Raw genomic sequence first — 20,257 nt, 5'->3', positions numbered from 1 at the left:
AGCTAAAGTATATACATGAAAAATCTTATTAAGTTCGTCTCGATGTATAAAATTAAATTATATACTTTTTATAAGTTTTTATTTAATTCATTTACGATTCGTTTGGTTAGTGATACTAACGGCCTGTTTGGTTAGTGATACTAAATGGTGGTAATGAGAATGATTTATAGTGTAAAATTTCATCAAAAGTTCCATATCATTCCCATGGTAATGAAACTTTGACCACAAAAAAGTTTTTTTGTTTACAAATTTTCATTACCACCTAATACCACCTCTCTCAATGGTAATGCATTAAAATGAATTTTATGAAGAAAATGAGATGTTAAAGTAGCCAAGAGATTTTTTAACCAAAATTACATTAGTTTTTCATTCCCATTATCACCGTTTATTACTACCTACCAAATGGGCCGTAAATGTGGTAATAAGAATGATTTATAGTGTAAAATTTCATAAAAAGTTCCATATCAATCCCATGGTAATGAAACTTTGATCACAAAAAATTTTTTTTGTTTACAAATTTCCATTACCACCTAATACCACCTCTCCTAATGTTAATGCATTGGAATGAATTTAATGAAGATAATGTGATAGTTGAAGTTGAACAAGCATGACCATCAAGGTAGCCAAGAGATTTTTCAACAAAAATTACACTAGTTTTTCATTTCCATTACTACCGTTTATTACAACCTACCAAACGGACCGCTAAAATTATTAAGTCTTGAACACGTGTTTTAAAAACTGTGCAAAAAACAAATGACTATAAAAAATGTTTAGACGAGTGCTCAACCCACTAATGGCGAAAGCCACATGGTGGGCCGGCAAAGGTCCAAACCTACGGTCTATAATTTCGCTGGCGATTCTCGCAACTTATTTTTTTAGTTCACCCAAATAGATTTTTTGATTAATACATATTGCTAGTTTGTATTATACTAATGTAATGGATTCAAACACTTTTTAGATGGAAGTGAATTGAATAGAAGAGATGATAGTGAGAATTCTTTCCAAATCTTCCCATTATTGAAAGATTTGTTATAAATAAATCGTAAATAAATGTTTCATTTCGATTTCTTTTTTTGCAATTTTCTCAAAATCTCATTTGAGATCTAAAATTATACGATGAATAATGTTTTCAAATCTATTATTTTCCCTTTGACTTTTCCTTTTAACTTCCATCTTCTTTTACAAAACAAATTTGCATCATCTCAACTTGCCTAAAGATTAAAATTTCAAACTTCTCAAAGCCTATGATCATTGTGACATGTTGAATACCACCCAAAAAAACAATAAAGTACGTAAGCTCAGTCAAACCTCTTGTCTGATACCAAAAATGACTTAATTTTTCTAAAATCACGTATTGCTGTGCTATTTCAACTTTTTAGCTAGCTAGTTCAATACCCTACGCACATGAAAACCAAAAATCAAAACATTTGTTTTTACATTTTAATATTTTTAAAGAATATTTTAATATTTTAGGGTTTTAGACAACCGTCTTGTCTTATATATGGGCAGGTCTAGTTGCCACAAGTTCATAAGCTAGCTTCATATTGCATTTAAAGGTGAATAAATTGTGATTATGATCAGCCAAACTCTACATATGTCTATCTCTAACACAAATGCTTAGTTGGGATTGTTATTGAATGAGTTTGAGTCATGATTATTATGTAGATATAAGATGAGTTAATTAAAATGTTCATCGTGTACTCTCTCTATCTCTTTATATTTGCTATTGAAAATGACATTTTTCCTTATAATATGTCACTTTTAGTAGCAAATTCATAGAGATAGAGGAGTATATTATATTGACAATTGCTTTTTTCTATGATGTCATGCTACATAGACATTAAATCAAGGGTAAACTTATTTTAATCCAAACCATATCAAAAAAGGAACCTATATACTCATACTTTTTATTAGTTAAATTATTTAACTCATGAATAAGAAGCGTATCACAATGAGACGATCTCATATAATAACTGTGATTTGACTTTGTAATCTCCATCCAACTAGTTTTTAGATGCTTGCCTACCGAAGATGTACACATTCGGGCCGGGCCACCAATTCTCGTTTGCATAATCTCTTGCTTTAGTTTCTTGTACATAATCAATGTAAAAAAAACTGATTACTTTGGATATACAAAAATTATTGAATCAAAAAGCAAAAGGTTGGAATTTTGATGAGTTGATAAAAGGAAGATATAGGCTAGAGATGATTTTGTATGTTGTTTTTATGTTATTTTATGTAGACCTAGTCTTTCTCTTTAAGTAGGTGTTTTTTCGAGACAACGTTGTCACTCATATCCTCTTATGCAGGTTTTCTTCTGTTTGGGGGTAAAATCGATCGCTTTCCTCTAGTTTTCCTTGTGAAGGGAGTACGGGCATGGATTGTTCGTCAACTTCCCTCACCCAGACCCTGCCCTTGAGCGGGATATTGGGTATGTTGATAATGATGATTTTGTATATACAAAAGTGAGAAATATTATGAAAAATTGAAATTTACATGAACATGTATGATAATAGATTAAAATGAATGGAGAATAAAAAATATATTTGGAGGATCATTTATTTATTAGAAAAAGTTGAGTAAATTGCAAAGTTTACATTTAACAATCCCTCAATTTATTTAAATTTTGTATCCAAACCCATATGTTGAGAATTGATATTACTTATAAGGCCTTTACACATTACAATGGAAAAAAGTTTTAAGTTTATACTTTCAAAATTTAATACGATTAAAAAAAGAGGTCCGATTTGATCAAAGCCATTATAGTTCTAATGAGCAGGTTATCATTATCCTACCGTTCACCATCTTTCTTTATCAGAACTCGAAACAGGCAATAAGCGACTAGTACTCGCAAGCTGAGAGTTATTTTTTCTAAATATATTAAATTATTATGTTGACATTAATTTAGATGTGCAATAAAGATTGAAAAATAGTCGTTAAACTTTCATGGAAAAACTCACAATTTCTTTATTGATCACCAAAACTTAAACCAAATGCACCAAGCATATTCAAGCATTTTAGAAGTTAAAAAATTGTGATCCACATTACATAACCCTAATACATATCATATTCATTACTATTTACTACCAAACAAACAAATATCATTAGAAAGAAAATGGAATATCATAAACCAAACATAAATTTAATAGCCATTGTGGATGTAATATTGATCATACTATTGATATACTGATATGTATGCATCTTCTCTTTTTTCTTTTTTCACTAATTCTTTATTTAAACTATCTCACCATGAGTCAATCTCAATTAGTTTAGCCCAAAATCTTTTAAAAACACTGCTCTCTGTACAATTCAAATTTTATTATTTTTGATATTTTTTTGTTAATGTGCTGCTTGTATGGGCTCGTCTTACGGTAAGACGGCCTCATATTAGATTTGTTTTTTTCTTTTGTTAGTCTGGTATGACCGTCTTACCATGAGAAAAACCCATATAATGAGCTTATTTCTCTAATCAATCACTTTAACATGGTAAGTGATTACTTTAAAACGGTAAGTGATCATTTTAAGACATTGAGTGTACATTTGGTTGACCCAATAGAGTTGGTTACCGTTAGATTGTCTCAATTGAAAATTTGTATTTTTTTAGAGTTTAGAGATCAAAATCAAATTCTAGGCTTTTCTAAAAAATGATTTTTACTACTGGGATAAGATCTGATTCTCAAATTCTTTTTTTATCTCACTCTCTCCACAATATTCATAAATTATATTGAAAAATTGACAAAATATAGTTTTAAATTCCGAAAAACATGATAAATTTTCCAATAATTAAATTTTTACCAATGAAAAAAAAAAACAATACAAGCATTGAATTCTCATTTATCGTGAGATAGTTTTGAATGGGACTAAATACCCCAATTGAATTAATTAGAACATTCATTTTCACACTTTAAAAATACTCAAATTTAATTGTTTATGTTGTTTAACACATTATTTTTAGATGCTTTAGTTATTAAAACACCAACTTTAATTATTTAAAATAATTAATTAAAACATGTCTCACCAGTTAGATGGTATATACTTGATGTTTTTGATTATGGTCTATGATTTAATGGTTGTTAATTTTCATGTCTATGCAGAATTATTCAACCGGAAAAGTAACGAATTGGGTGCTAAATAAGGAGATTTAGGTTCTTGTAAGGTTTCTATTCTTACAAAGATTTTGAAGGCATTACTATTTCACAAATTCTTCTATAACACAGTTTTATCGTAAGAAGCGCTTTATATTTAGATTAAATAGTCTAATCAATATAAATTATTAATATATAAACTCCTCGTTATGAGGTCGTTTCACTGGAAAACGATGTCTCACAAAAATAACTCTTACTATATACTATATATAATTATAATTATAATTATGTCTCTTTGTCTCTATCGTCAATGTTCATTTAATTGAAAGCACACTACTTTTTAAACTTTTTTTTTTTTTTTATCGAAACTAAATAAATGTATTGTTCATTTTTCTTCTTAAAACAATATGTCATTGAAATAATTCATAGGAACTATTTGACAAGAATCAAAAAATTTATAATAGGTCACTCATTGATAACAATGTCTAAAAATAAATAAAAGAAAGTGCAATTACAATGTACCATGTAATCAATACTTGTTTTGGAGTGACAAATATTTATATATTGATCCGGATTTAAAGAGTAATACTCCTACTTAATAGCTAAAATATTATTTTATTTGTTTTAGAAATATTTTTATGAGATTATTATCTGCATTCCACTGGAATTAAATGGAAGTATTAATATAGTATGCATAGTTTAAGTAGTTTAATTAGAGTAAATAAATCTATAATGACTCTAATTTTTGCTTTCTAGACTCACTTTTTAAGGACTATTCTTTTATTACCCCTTGGTTAATCAACATTACTCATCTATTTCACCAAATTTGTTTGGTTTCATTTTAGTATTTATTAATAAATTACTTAAGTTTTATTTTTAGATATGACTCTATTACTTTTACTTTTTATATTTTTTTATTTTTAAATATATACCTTACCATTTTAGTTTACTAAACCTAATTTTCTAGTCTTCATTCTAAAAGTGAATGGAACTAAATAGCTGGCACAAATGCGTATAAGACAATTACCAACCATATCTCATGAAATTATAACTTAATTGTCCTTGGCTCCTTGCTAGTCCCCATTAGATATAGCGAAAGTTAAGAATGTAGGCATTTTATGTCAAATCTTCTTAAAGTTTATTAGGGATTGATTTCTCATTGACATTAGTGTTCAATCAAACTTTCTAAAAGTAATTTAATTGCTCGTGGGGATAAAGAACCACTATGTAAAATGAGATTTAGCCTTTTGCCTAATGACAAGGCAATGATTAATTAATTAAAAATTGAGAGGGAAAGTATTTTGATTTTACATGTAATTTTCTAAAGGTCGAATTAAGTTAGACTTAGATTTAGATTCAAATTTATTTATTTAGAGTAGATTCATATTCAAAATTATCAAATTTAATAGATCTAAAGCTAGTTCACATTAATGTTCTACGAAATATTAAAGTTGAGTAATTACTCACATAGTCTCGTATCCCGGGGGAGGAGGGATAAGTAATACAAAGAAGATGTAGCTTTTCATCTCAATTAGCAAAGCTTGTGATCAATAGTGATCGACGAAATACATACGTTGAATAACCAATTACTTAAATTTTATAGGAAGTAAGGTAAAGTTATCTATATAGTTTCTACTTTTTATGTTTTACGTTATTTTATATGAATTGACTGTTATTTGTCCTCACGAACCACATTATACTAAGAATTCACTTGCCGTTACAGTCACTTTATAATTCAATGATTTCAAATCACATGAGGTATCAGACATATAACCCTAACCCAAAACAACTTATATTGGATTTCCTCACATCTTTATAGACTAGCAAAATGTTCCACCATGGTGAAAGCACCATTACATCCACGCACATGGTTGTGTATTATTCTATTTCCGAATATACCCGAAGTCTTTTTCATCACCTTGTATGGGATGATCAATACAAAAACTCAACATAATGCCCGTTGGAAGAGATTCACATGACAAAATGTTGCATTAAAAACCCTCTACATGATCCCTAATACATTCATTGGGTAACACCAAATGTGGGGGACAAAAATATAAACTAGAAAATACCCTTAAATCTATAGGTACTGTCCGTGACGAAAAATCATTTATAAGTAATTATGGAGTGGATCTAAATATATTGTGATTTAGAGCGTATAATGATCATCGGAAATTATAATTAATTAAATTAAATTAATTAATTAAATTAATAATTAATTGGAAATATCCTAAAAATGCAAAAAATTTCTGTTTTGGTATAAGCACAGGTCGCGGCTTGCCACTTTACTCGCGGCTCGCGAATTGGCCTAGTCGCGGCTCGTGAATTTTGTCACGACCCACGACTTTCACGCTGGTTTTTGCAATTCGTTTTATTTGGTTTTGTTAGTTATGCAATAACTACCTGCAGTTAATATGGTTATATTAACTGAATTATTGGGATGAATTAATTTAATATCTACATTGATTCGTGAATCGATGTTGCGGTTCATGAAGTGACATATTATTTCATGAATGGTTGTATGCTTTTCATATATATAGAAGGTATGCGTAAGTTATTTCTTACATGAGATGTACAAATTTAGTGTTATTCTTTGTATCTCAGAACATATTTCCAGTTTATATTCCCAAGCACCGTAGTAGCGAGGAAATGATATTTTAGGAAAGAACATCTCGCCTAGAATTAATATCAAGTTCACATACAAAATCTTCTTGTTACTATGTTTGATATATAGTGTTCCTGATGATGAAATTCACATTTGGTGTATGTAAAGTAAAGGTTTAAACTTATCATATATTTTATAACCTACTAAATTTATGTAACTTTATTTATATATTTGATTAATAAAATTAAAGTCACACCCACAACAAAATAGCCAAACGTATCTGAGTGACATTCCTTTTTGTACCACTTTTAACCTCTTCTTCTTTAATTTTCAACAATAACAACAAAATTATATATTGGCTTTTTATGGGAATCCAACGCCAAAATATTTAGTTATTATTTCTTTTTAGGATTTTGCTAAATATAGTTTAATTTTAGTAGTTGTGTTGTCTTAAAAAATTTAACCATGAGAGTGTTATTTGTGTTAGAAGTAGGGAAGGCAGTACATGCCCATACATGGTGTTTAATATTTTCCTTAAAATGAAAAGTTGTTGAAGTGTTCAGTATTATCCTAAACTTACATTGAAGAAAGAGAAAATAATATACCAATTTATAAACTTGATGAATAACTTCTACTTCTTCCAATTAGTTTATTTGTAAGTGAATTATCTCTTCTCAAGATTGTTTGAGTTGCTCATTTATTCAAAACACGGAGAGGGTTTAAATTGAATGTCATTCCTAATAGGTTTGTAACCTTTCTGGTGAGCTAAAAGTTTCTAAGAATACGCACATGTGACGGGGAGTGTTAAAATACTCATTGTTATCCCATATCAAAATAAGAGAAGAAAGTATATTAATTTGTATATAAACTCTAGGTTTAACTACTACAACTATCAATTGATTTTAGTAGTGAATTATTCTTCTTTAGGTTTATATGTACGTAAGTTATCTCTTCTCTTCTTTTTTTGGATTGTTGAGACACATTTTTTAATATTATAATATATAGGAGGTGAATGAGATTGGATTTTCCATACACATTTCTCCATATTTTAATAGAATGGAAAGAAATTTGAATCCATGACTTAGACATTTGATATAAAGTCAAGTAACTAAGTCAACAAAAAAAATTACGCTAATGGTTCTTGCCTCAAAACATTATATACCATGTCAAAATATCATCTCATCCAAAAACTTAAATTTAATTGAATTCATAAGATAGTTTTGCCCTTCTTAGCACACATATTTTAATTAACTTTCATATGAGGCTAATTCATCACAACTGTCTAATTCATTTATTTCTGAAAGTTATTTGTCGTTAACATTTTCATGAGCCCCACAAAATATATCAACTTTATTAATCTTTATCTATTAATTTACATATAATTCTTATATGTAAAATACTATCAAATGGTGAATAGTGTGAAAAATAATTTGGGTGCAACTATAAAAACAAGTATAATATTCTTAGAAAGTGTTAAAACTTTTGATGAAAAGTATGCCTGAATTAAGACAACTTATGGAGAATTAGTAAGACAAAAAAATGATCACTAAAGCCTAAAAAATTCAGGGAAATATTCAGGTCCGTGATATTGCAGTGATGAGGAATGTTTGTCTTGTTGAAAACTGTAAAATTGACGTGAATAAAAGTAGGGACAATATATAAATTAATTTCTGAAAAGAAGGGGAGATTACCAAATCTGTACTAATTGGTGACGTAATCGATTTAGTATCTCGCTTTATATAAAAGTTCCCATAAAAAATATGATCGACAATTCATATCCGTACTCACTTTAAAAAGAGCATCAAAAGATTACGATCAATATACTCCTAAATAGAGAGAGCTTTGCAAAGAGAAAGATATAAGTAACGTCGATTCCTCATGGATAAATCCCTGCAATATACAATACAAGCTACACTATGACTAAGCCATTACCATAAATAAATTAAGTAGTAAATAAAAAACATAAATAGAAATAATAAAAAAATAAATAATCAAATAAGTAAAATAATAAATAACTGAGAAAACATAGGTACTAAGATAGAAATTATCTATAGAAATGTAGTATCTATATTAGTGAACACTATATTATCCTATTATTTTGTGACATATGGTTTGGCAAAAGACATTGTAAATTATAATAGTAAGTCATATCATCAACCTAGCTAATATTCTATCTTAAAAGTTAGGGTTTAGAAAAGGTAACAAACAATTCATACTCGTATTCCTTTTAAAAAAAGATAAAGAGGAAAGAGGTTAAATAAATATGTTCTAGATTAGGGTTTTTAATCCGTAATTTGAAAAGATGTCTAGTCTTTTTAATTTTTAATTGTTGTTGCTTTGATAATCTATGCGAAGAGTCAGAACTTACTTTAATAGCTGCAACTTACAAGTATCATATTTTTTAGGTGATATTTAAATTCGATTTTTTATTAACCTCTACCATAACCTTATGGCAACTCCAATTTAGAATATGGCAATTACGAAATCATTTGCACGCATTGATCGCAAAAGTAGCTTCTTAACAAGTAGTAACAATTGTATTCGAAATTTTCACTTTAATGTGAAATAGCTCATTGTACGATTTTGCAATTGTTATTTGTAATTGTTATCGTAACCGTATTCGAGATTTTGCAGCAGTTATTGCAACCGTATTTTAGTTTTTGCCATTGCTATTATTCATAGCCATACCAAGGCGTATGATGATGACTACATGAATGGATGAGAAATTTTGCCAAAAAAATGCCGTTTTTTCTTTTGGCTTTATTTTAGAAGATGAATCCAAAATTTTGTGCATTAAGATGGTCCCAAATCCAACTCAAATTCCAAGCAAAATAGAAATTATACAAGCCGTTGGGCAACATAAAATTATAGACCCGTTTGGCATCATAAAAAAGATTATAGACTCGTTTGTTATTTTTTTTATTTTGGCTTTATTTTACGTTTTAGTTGCTAATTTTCAAAATTGTTATGGTTCCAGTAAATGTGACTAATCTTTTTGATTTATTATCAAACATATATTGATCAAATGATTTTGAAATAAAAAAAAATGAAATTGAGAACTAAAGTAATAAAAGTTAATTAAATACATGATTACTTATATAAAACAAAATATGCAAACATGATTTTCCATCACTCATTATCCCTAGTTATATAAAACACACCAACAAATCATGCTTAGACAATATGACTATACTAAAAGTAAGCACAAAGTTATAAAACATTAGCATAGATACAAATACAACCCTAAACACATAGAATTAACCATTTTATTTTGATCATAAGTTAGCAAAAGGATCCGAATTCTTTTTAATAGTTTTCGATTGCCAAAACGCGTTAAGTGACCTTTTGATAGAAGTCTGCTTCTCAGTAAAAATATCCCCTCTCTGTCTCGGCACACTATGAGATCGAGACTTAGCTCGAGAGGACTCGGTGTTAGCCATATAACTAGGACTTGCAAAACTCGCAAATCCAATGTTCTCAAATTTTCGACTTGTAGCATATTCATATCTCAAAGGTGTCTTAGGACTTCTTCTTGAGCTTCCGAATGCTCTTGGATCAGCTTGTAAATAAGCCTGGTCAGGAGGACTAGTACTCTCTGCAGTCGGACATGCTTGAAAGGGGAATTGTAACGATTTCAAAGAAGCAACATCATCGATAGACGGGTTTTCATTAGGCTTACGAAAATCATTGTTTACACAATATCGTGCTAGGTAATCTGATGCTGCAAAACTCCGGTTATGATAGTCTTCGACTGTAATGTTGTGCACAGGATGTCGTGGTCGAAAAGATTGGTTTCGTGTTTTTTTGGGCTTCGAGTGAGGTTTCCAACTATCAACTTCTAGGATTTTGTCGAATTTTTCATCCTCAGATCGAACAATCTTGATCGGGTTAGGGCTACTTAGTGTAGATCCTGCTTCAATCCAATTATCCACCCAATTTGTTCCTGAAAGTTTATTGCCATTGCTTCTAGTTGAACCACATCTCTGCTAATTCAACAAGGATTTATATGCTTCATATGAGATTATATATACCAATTTCACAAAACACACACCATCAAGTATTAAATTAAAGATCAACATAATTGAATTGAAAATCCAAATAGTACCTTTACAATTGGAGAATCCTCAAGTTTTTCACTTTTGTCCTGTAAGATCAAAGAAATGCCTTATCAGTAATCCAATCTGAGATTATGTTAGATCTATGAAATGCATATAGGCATGGTTGAATCGAACATTAGCATAAACTTTTGGTTGAGTTGGTTTGTTGATATAATATCACAGTTTCGAATAAGTAAATATTTAACATCAAGTATGAAGAGGGGTGTTAAGGAACCAACTCGATCAAAAGCTTAAGTTTATGGCTGAGGTCCCAAGATATATTATATACTCTAACACGCCCCACTTACATGAAAGCTCTTTGGGCTAGAAGTGTGAATGTAACTCAAACTCTCTTCATATCTGACGGTAAATATTTCATTTTAAATGGGGCGATTGAGATTTGAACCCATAATATTTTGTCACGCTAGCTTCTGATACCATATCAAAAAACCAACTCAACAAAAAGCTTGCTTATAGTCGAGGCTCTATAATATATTCTATAGTCTAACAAGGAATCTACGTTGCAGTCACATTTTTAACCCAAAGAATTTTGGAGGAATAATAGAGCATATGTTATTTCTAAAGCTAAAGCTGTAACCATCAGCTGTTAATTTTAGGAAATTAAACTTTTCTATTAAATAATCAAAACTGAAATAAACCTGAAAGAAAGCAGAGTCCTTTTCTTTTTGAAGTATAAAATAAGGCAAAAAGGACACATTTAATTCATTTCCTTTTTAAGTTCAATCATTTTCCAAGATCGCCAACTTTTATTTTGTTTTAATGTTTTCTTTTCATTTTTTATTTTCATTTGTTTTGGTGTGTCGGCGTGTCCTTCTGTGTGTTCATATGAACTAAATTGTGTATACACGCTGCATCAGAAAAGGACAAGCAGGTCATTGTCTTAATGAACTCCATATCTTGATTATTTTGGTAAGACATGTTATCAACTTAGCCATACAATTTACAATCCAAAAGTGGCGAATCTAAGATACTGGTATAGAGTACGAGTATTTATTTTTGCATGTATACCGAATTAATTCATTTTTTATTTCTTTGAGTTATAGGTTACAAAATTAAATATTAATATGATTTTTAAGCAAATGACACAGGTTGTGAACGGGTCTGAATTTTCTCACGTACGACCTAATTCTTACAATAACAAAAGAGTTGTTACGATTGACCTTGATAAAGTTGCATCTGGAACTCCATATAAATAAGATGTGCATATTATAATTCAATGAATCAGTTTAATATACTTCGCTCATAAGTCATAATTGAAGAAGGGTCTTACACGAATTGGCGAATCTATGCTTAGTGCACGATTAGCACAAGCTCGGTCCTGGACTCGCACCAAGGCTTGCAAGCGACGGAACATATCTGTGCTTTGTTTTCTAACAAAATGGCCTCTTACAAGAGCTTGAAGTTTAACCAATCCCTTTAGTGCTTTTAGAGCCCTTCTTGCCTTCAAAACATACCCAAAAAGTTGGATTTAATTTTGAGGTACCAAAATGAAAATCAATGAAATAAATTAAGCATACTTACAAAAGTACTTTAAAAAGCACAGAATAATCCAGTTATATCAGTACAATGCACCTCAATTTCAAGAACAATATTCTTTCATAATCTTAAAAGTTGCACAAAATTTCACAACAATTTGATAAAAAGCATCAAATAGATCTACACTGACAAAACAACCCCTTATAGCCATAGCAAAACCCAAATTTACATAACATAACTTCATTTTCACTCGAATCAACTCAGTCTAAATAATACTTGTACTCCTCTATGCCTTTAATACTAGCATATTGCTACCGATAGTGACATGTTGTGATAGGAAATGACACCTTCAGTAGCAATATTAGTTAGGCATCAGCAATGGCAGATCCAACGCGTTGTCACCGAAGTCAATTGATATCACTTAAATTTAAAATAAAATCAAATATTACATGTAAATATATCCTAGATGAGTTGGTTATGTATTGCCTTTCATATATGTGACCAAGGATCAAAACCTAGTTGGTATGTTTTACTTAAATTGATATCGCTAATTTTTTTATTTGAATACGCCACTGCAGTGATTAGCATCAAAATTAGAGGAAAATCTAAATCTGAAATTATTTGATTGAAATTTATATTGAATTATGTGATTAAAGTGAACTTTTGATTTATAAAACCCATTTTCTACCTCTAGTTGGAGAGTGGTAGTTAATAGTGAAAATGATAGGTGGTGGATGAAATTATTGCCCTTTACACAGTAAGATCTATACATTTTTTTTAGTTTCCAACTCATTTGATGCTCCAAGTAAAAAGTCACACTTCCAACAGAAGCTAAAAGAAGCAAAAGCTTTACTTTTAAGTTAAAATAACCTCGAGTTTACAGCACTAAAATTGTCAGTTTCTGCTTAAAGAGCAAAGGAATTAGCTGTAAACTTACACCCATCATCAAGATAACTAGTGGGGACTAAAATATACTCCATTTCACAAACAAAAGAAACAATTAATGTTAGCATTATAATTTAAAATGATGTAAATACGTGAGATATTGAAGTTTTTTTTTCACGATAAAATGAGTTAGAATAGTAATTGAACAATAGTTATCAAAAGTCGAAAACTTATCACCGAATTCCGTTTCGAAACTCAAAATTAACGTTTTCGAAACTATATTCCACAAATAATTTTTTCAAACCCAATAACATAAAAATACTAACACGTAACATCCTTCTTCTTTTTTTTTTCTTTTTAGTTATTTAATTATTTTCTTATTTTTTAACGCATCTTATTTTCTTCGTAAAATACAATTATACCCACATTTCCTAGATTTTTCCTATGCCTTCGAAACTCTAAAATTAACATTTCTCATTTCCAATTTCATTTCTTGTATTTGACCGAAATTTGTTTCAAATAACATTAAATTGAACCCCTTTTCTTTACTATTGTTATAAAAATGATTAATTTCTCCCCTCCAACTACATAAATGAATGTTTCTTTTTGCATATCATTTATTACCTCATGATGTGAGCAAAAGGTACCAAACTTAATGTGCACTACCAATTAAACTAATTTAAAATGAAAGAGACTGAAAGATACAAGTTGAACTAGGGTACCTAAAGGGTGCATAGACAGGCCAAAGGACCACTTATATGATACGTGAATTGGTATTGTTTTTATGCGATCGGAACCCTTCAAAAGGTTTAATTAATATCATAATGAAAGGTTGCTTGTCACTCATGATTTTTTTATAAGCTCACGGAAAATCCAAATGACAAATATCGATTCATTATACAAAAATTAGCCTTCGTGTATGTATGCTCGTGAATACTTTAAGCAGTTTTATTGTGTTTACTGATAGAGCAATGAGTATTATAAACATAATATTATTTATTGTAACTTTACTGATTTTTAGGGTGGATTATAGCTGACTTTGGCGAACATACTCCCCGTTGTTTTCAATATTTATGGATACTAGTCTAGAATGTTAATGAATAGCTAGATTCTTCATTATGATATTAACTTGGTAGAAGAATTAAAAGGTTTAGTAGAGACTAAAAGTTAAATGCTTCATTGTAGAGTCCAAAAATAGTATAAGTTGGTAGTAAATTGGTGGTATGGGGTCTAAGGAAGTCTTGGTGAAAATGGCCTTTCATTTTAGTTTCAACATTACCAATCTAATCTTTGGTAGACCAAAAGTATTATGCCCTTATTTTTCCAAAACGTTATCACGTGCTATTACACCTTAAAAAAAAAAAAGAAAAATCAATTTTTAGAAAAGAACGCAAAAACCAAGGTCAAAGTCATTTGACTAATGAGGAAGTGTTCATACACTTCTAATTACTTTTGCTAATTAGTAGGAGTATATTGCAACAAATAAAATGTAACAATCTTAATCTTAAATGTTGGTTTAACGACTACATATATCAAAAGAAAAATCAGATAATACGCATTTGACAAATGATTGATAGTCGATGATTGGTAGTTGGTAGCTGATTAGAGTAGCTGATTTTAAATCTGATGCTATGAGCAGTTTGTTTAAAAACATTTTATCCAATAAGTTGTTTTAATCAACAATTTATCGAACACTAACATGTTTGACCATTCAACCTTTTTTTAAATCAAAATAATTAGTTGAAACTATCTGTTAATTTATTTTGCCAAAAATCATGATAAAAATGTATAGGTAACAATTTCACTTTTAGTATGGATCAACCATTTTATTTATATATGGTGTTTAATAGTAGAAATTAGTCTAATATTCAAATGGTAGCTAAATGTGTTAAAAAAAATACATGATAAGAAGGGTGATTAAATTATGTTTTGAAAGCTTAATAGAAAGTGTACAAAGAAAGAAAAATACCCATGTTAGTGAAGCAAAGGCTAGTGATTACATATGGACTTTATTCATGTCAAGGCATCACATTTATGTACCTAAGCTAAAAACATGCTCCCTTAATTAAGATTTAAGATCATGTTCCCATTCCGAAATTTGAAATTTAATCAATGATCTAAATTTAATAATCATTTGAAATTTCATCAATTTAACTAAATAATATAGTTAATCTAACTAGCTTTAAATTACAAATAGAGTTTAATATGCTCTTTTTTCATTTAAATTTGCCACAAATTCATAACATATTACTTTTTGTAACAAATGGAGATAGAAGTACTAGCTATCTAGTAGCCAATGAAGCATAGCCAAGCATTTAAGGCTTAGCATTATATTACTCCTTCGTCTTAATGCAAACTTTTTTTAATGCACATATTATCAGTTAAACTAACAAATATGTAAAAGAACTAATTCATCCTCGACTTTGACACATAGATCATGAATATATGCATCATCGTTATAAGTTCTTATCAACTAAATTAACTGACATCTAAAGTCAACTAAAGTCAACTTGGATATTGGTGGAGAACTTGTAATTAATTTTTTTACAAGGGTGAAGGAATACTAAGCATGCCGTAAGGTATAGGGAACCAATTCTTTCTGAAAGAAGAAGCAATAACGATTGGCCCACAAATAACTTGATCATGCTAACACATTGATTCCCACTAACTTACCAGTGACTATTCTCACTAAAGAGACACATAAAGAAACAAAGCATGTCAATTTTGTACTAAGGACATTAAACTCTTTCATTTGGAAGGAAAAATCAATTTCCCAACTTATTCTTTTTATATTTTTGTTTTTATTTTAGCCAAGGGACAAATATTACTATTGCTCCTCCATTATGATCATTATTGGAATAAACAAATTTCTTAAATCATCATTAAATTTTGAAAAAATATACTACTATATAGTAGCACTTTTCACAAGAATAATAACATATAGTATGTTCATATAAAAGGAAGTAACACATAATTATTTAGTTTTTGTTAAAAAAAAAAAGAAACAAAAAGAGCCATATATATCATCAATTTAATAGCTTTTACAATTCTACTTTTATTCAAATGGGAAAATTTTCCTATAGGAGTATATAGTTAAAAGAAATAAATAAACAAAATGACAAAAAATAAACATTAATTATGCAAATTTAGATTTTTTTATCCATCATCGATAATTTATTATTTCTCTATTACACCTTATTTTTATACTTTGACCAAAAAGCACTTATAATTTTAATCAAAGTGTGATAAAGAAAATAAAAAGAAGGTAATCTTATTTTGTATTTTCCATCTCTGTTTGTTTTCGATAGCTACATTTTCTCGTTTTATATTGAAGTATTGCTATTAAAAAACAAAGAATAGTATTTTTTTTTTTTTTTGTTGTTGTGAATTTTTAATTGTGATGAACATTAATCAACATTTATTTTATAAAGGAAATGAGTAAGAATTAAATTTATTAAGGTTATTCTTGGAACTCACTATAACAAAGAAGTTGTCAAAGACTTCAAAAACGTGCAGTATATCAAATTACCACACTATTAAAAGCACACTTTCATAAGCAGATAAATTGAAAATTAATTTACTCAAAAATGCCAAACTTCACCGACTAAATCAAAGTCAAACAATCAAACCCCATATCCAAAAACCCAGTACAAATGTACCCTGTTCCTAAATTGATAATTGTCTCTAATATGTTTAATTATTAAATGCTTTTAAAAAAATCTTAATATTATTAATTGATTATAAAATTTATATTGAAATAACCCCAATAAAATATATTTCGCTTCATTATTTTTTATAAACAACAATGTAAAATCTTTAATCCCAAACTAAAATAACATTAGAGACAACAAAGAGAGATAACAAGATTATGAAAAATTAAATATGTTTAATAATTAAATTTTAATAGCAATTACTACTATTTATCAATACGTAATATTTTACAATTATTAAAAACCATGTAAAGAAATTACAGTTAAAATTTTATCTGATTCGTTTTCTTTCATATTCACTATTAATTATTATCTTATTTGGTTTTGATATATTTGTCAATGCATTATTATAAACCTAAACACCTCTAATTGTAAGATGAATTAAACAAATCTCAATAACTTATAAGATGAATTAAACAAATCTCAATAACTTATAAATTAAAAATAAAACATAAATTAAGGATTATCGATAAATAGTATCAAATAGCAAATAAGACAATAATAATCAATAGAAAAGCTATATAAATTTTTCTACAATTTTTTATTTACAAATTTAGAAATACTGAATGTCTTATCCTGAAAATAAAAAATGTAGTCATTAAAAAAAGGAATTAATAAATTAAAAAAATGAAATTACTTACTTCATTTCATATTAGCAATTTATGAGTATAGAAATTTTATGATTTAAAGTCAAAAAATAAAATTTGCAGTACTGTAAAAAAAAAAATAACTAACTAACCAGGTAACCTCGAAAAGCGGACTGAATCTTAACAGCAGCTGAATACTCTAACGACCATCTTTTACTGACGTGTCCTAATGTGGATGGTCCATTTGTAGTAAGCCGGACAACCTCGGCAGCCGCTTTTGCCGCCGCAAGAGCAGCTTCTGCTACGGCTGCCGTGGCCGCCGCCACCGCTATTGCATGTTTATTGGTGTCAATAACGACATCGTCGATCTTGGCGAGTGCGGTGATGTCGGTGGCGGTGGTGGGGGAGGGTGGTAGAGGGGATGGATTTTTATGGCGGCGGTTACGGCGAAAGAGCTTATTGAACCACTTTGAAGGCTTAGAGATGGCCATTAGATAGTTGGATTATTCAAGCCATGGAGAGGGAGTGAAGAAGTGATGACTAAAGTTTGTTACACTGAGAGAGAAGGGAAGGAAGGTTGTTTTCTGTTATAAGATTGAGGAAGTGAAATAGTAGAACAAGGTTGGACTCTTTAGTAGTCTTGACCACACTTATACTTGAAAATTCTAACTTTTTTTATTCAATTGTTATTTTAACTTCCAAGGTAAGGAATAGCATCCTTAGGTTCAAGGTAAGAAAAACACAAGAATTGATCTTCCTTTTCATAAATAATAATGATATTTACAGTTTTGAGGGTTTTATATAAAAAATAACAAATTTTTTTTATTATTAATTATTTTAATTTTTCAAGTGAATTTAATATAAGAATTGATAACAATTAGAAGTAATATTTTAGTTAGTTGATTATTTAAGTTTTTAAGAAAAAATAAATGGTAAAATAATAAGGCTATGATATTTACGGTCTTTAAGGCTGCAAAATAAAAATCAATAAATTTATTTTATTCTTATTTATATTAAATTTTCAAAAGAATCTTTTAAACTAATTAATGTGAGTAATTTATGTATAAGGCATTTAGCTTGTCTCGTTATCCTTTTCAAAGCTTGTATGACAATCTTTTGAATTAATAAATTAGAGAATTAAATGAAAATAGAAAAAATTATTAATTGCACTCCCTCCATTCTTTTTTTTTCTTCTTATTTACTTTTTGCACAGTTTTCAAAGTAAATTTTAAAATTTAATATCTCTAAATATATATAATAAAAAAATTTTAAAAAATTATAATGAAAAAGTATACATTAAGACGAATCTAACGAGATCTCAAATGAATATATTTTATCATCTATATATGTTTTAAAACCTTAACTAAAGTTCTCTCTAAAGTCAAATGTTCTAAACGGGAAGAACATTAAAAAATAGAGAAAGTATTAGTCTCCCAAACCATTTAATATTAAATAAAGTATTAAAATAGTATAAGATTTCTTCTTCTATATAATCTTAAAAGGCTGTATATATCATTTTCCAAATAATAAAGTATAATAATTGATTTACCTTAGACAAATATATATACAAGACCCTTTCTTATCCCTATATATTATTATTTGGTGAAGTTTTTAGGAGTATTTCATTGAGAGGTATTTATGGATGGTTGGTAGTTTGGTACAAATACAATAATACAATAAGGATTTTTCTCCAACTTGAATTAATGGGATTATAGAAAGGATGACTTAACAAGTCACAACCTATAATAGTAAAACTATTTACTCCTATCTATAATAATCTATTTATCGTATATAGAAGTACTTTTTTATTTTATTTCATTTTTTAACACAATTTTCATGCTCCTTTTCACATGGTCGTGTTGCTTCACTATGGACTGATGTTTTACACGATTGATGAGTACGAAGTAATTAAGTATGAGATGAAAGCATGTGAATACTCTATATATATTATATAGGAGGCATGCTATGTAATTAATTTCATAAAATTTGACAAAATATTACTCTCACTTATATTACTCTCAACACATTAGATTAGCGAAAACTTTTCAAATTTTTATTAAGCTCTATGATAACATTTAGGAAAAGTTATCTATAATAATTCCAATTATTGATTAACTATGAATAATTCTAATTTTAGGGGGTATTTTCCTAGAGTAAACTTGAGTAACCCAGTGACCTGTTATAGTAAGTAATTTATAAAAAAAAAGTAAACTTAAAATTAATGTAAAATTAGTGAAAAATTTTAAAAATTTACTTAATAAATTCTAAATAATAAAAAAATTTCAGAAATTTTTTAAAACATTTTAAAAGATTTTTTCGACATTTTATTTTAATTTATCTTATTTTAAAAAAATAAAATTTGCTATGACAAGTTATCCGATTATCGGGTTTACTCTAGGAAAATACCCTTCAAAGTTGGGATTATTCATGGTTAATCAATAGATGAGATTATTATAGTAAAATCATGAAAAAATAAGATTATTCTAGGTAATTTTTCCTAACTTCTATTCTTCCTTAAACAATCCATTTAGTTTACATACAATGTGTAAGGAGATTATTTATCTCTCTGTGAATTTCACTCTTTCTTAAGTACCATTATGAAAAAAATATCACAAAGAAACGCAATCAGATATTTGTATTAAAATTTTGAATGTCTTAAATGACACATATCAATCTATAAAGTTTATGTCCAAATTACCGATCAAAGCAAAGAGTTCATTATCACGATCTCTTTGTTCTTACAACCCTATCCTAGCTTACAATGATCATGCCTTTATAAAAATTTAAGATT

At 28.6% G+C, this 20,257-nt stretch overlaps 1 protein-coding gene across 1 annotated transcript; it reads right to left on the bottom strand.

The window, feature by feature from the left end:
• Window positions 1-9,764: 9,764 nt before the first annotated feature.
• Window positions 9,765-18,212, bottom strand: LOC130805873 (protein IQ-DOMAIN 23-like). The gene is made up of 4 exons (XM_057670690.1): window positions 17,619-18,212; window positions 12,079-12,249; window positions 10,796-10,834; window positions 9,765-10,673 (listed from the first exon to the last, which is right to left on the bottom strand). Exons 1-4 carry the CDS (start codon window positions 17,955-17,957, stop codon window positions 9,966-9,968), a joined length of 1,257 nt encoding a protein of 418 aa, XP_057526673.1. The 5' UTR covers window positions 17,958-18,212; the 3' UTR covers window positions 9,765-9,965.
• Window positions 18,213-20,257: the final 2,045 nt, after the last annotated feature.

This window comes from Amaranthus tricolor, chromosome 2 (genome assembly GCF_026212465.1).
Source record: "Amaranthus tricolor cultivar Red isolate AtriRed21 chromosome 2, ASM2621246v1, whole genome shotgun sequence".
Taxonomy (NCBI): domain Eukaryota; kingdom Viridiplantae; phylum Streptophyta; class Magnoliopsida; order Caryophyllales; family Amaranthaceae; genus Amaranthus; species Amaranthus tricolor.
Note: the sequence above shows the minus strand (reverse complement) of the source record. Positions and strands in the feature narration are given on the sequence as shown.

What these genes read in the sequence shown, in the direction of transcription:
- LOC130805873 (XM_057670690.1), bottom strand. Translation starts at nt 17,957, where the DNA reads ATGGCCATCTCTAAGCCTTCAAAGTGGTTCAATAAGCTCTTTCGCCGT. An exon ending in CCGCTTTTCGAGGTTACCTG is followed by an intron (nt 12,250 to 17,618) that starts GTTAGTTAGTTA and finishes TATGTTTTGAAG; the next exon opens with GCAAGAAGGGCTCTAAAAGC. An exon ending in AGGATTCTCCAATTGTAAAG is followed by an intron (nt 10,674 to 10,795) that starts GTACTATTTGGA and finishes TTGAATTAGCAG; the next exon opens with AGATGTGGTTCAACTAGAAG.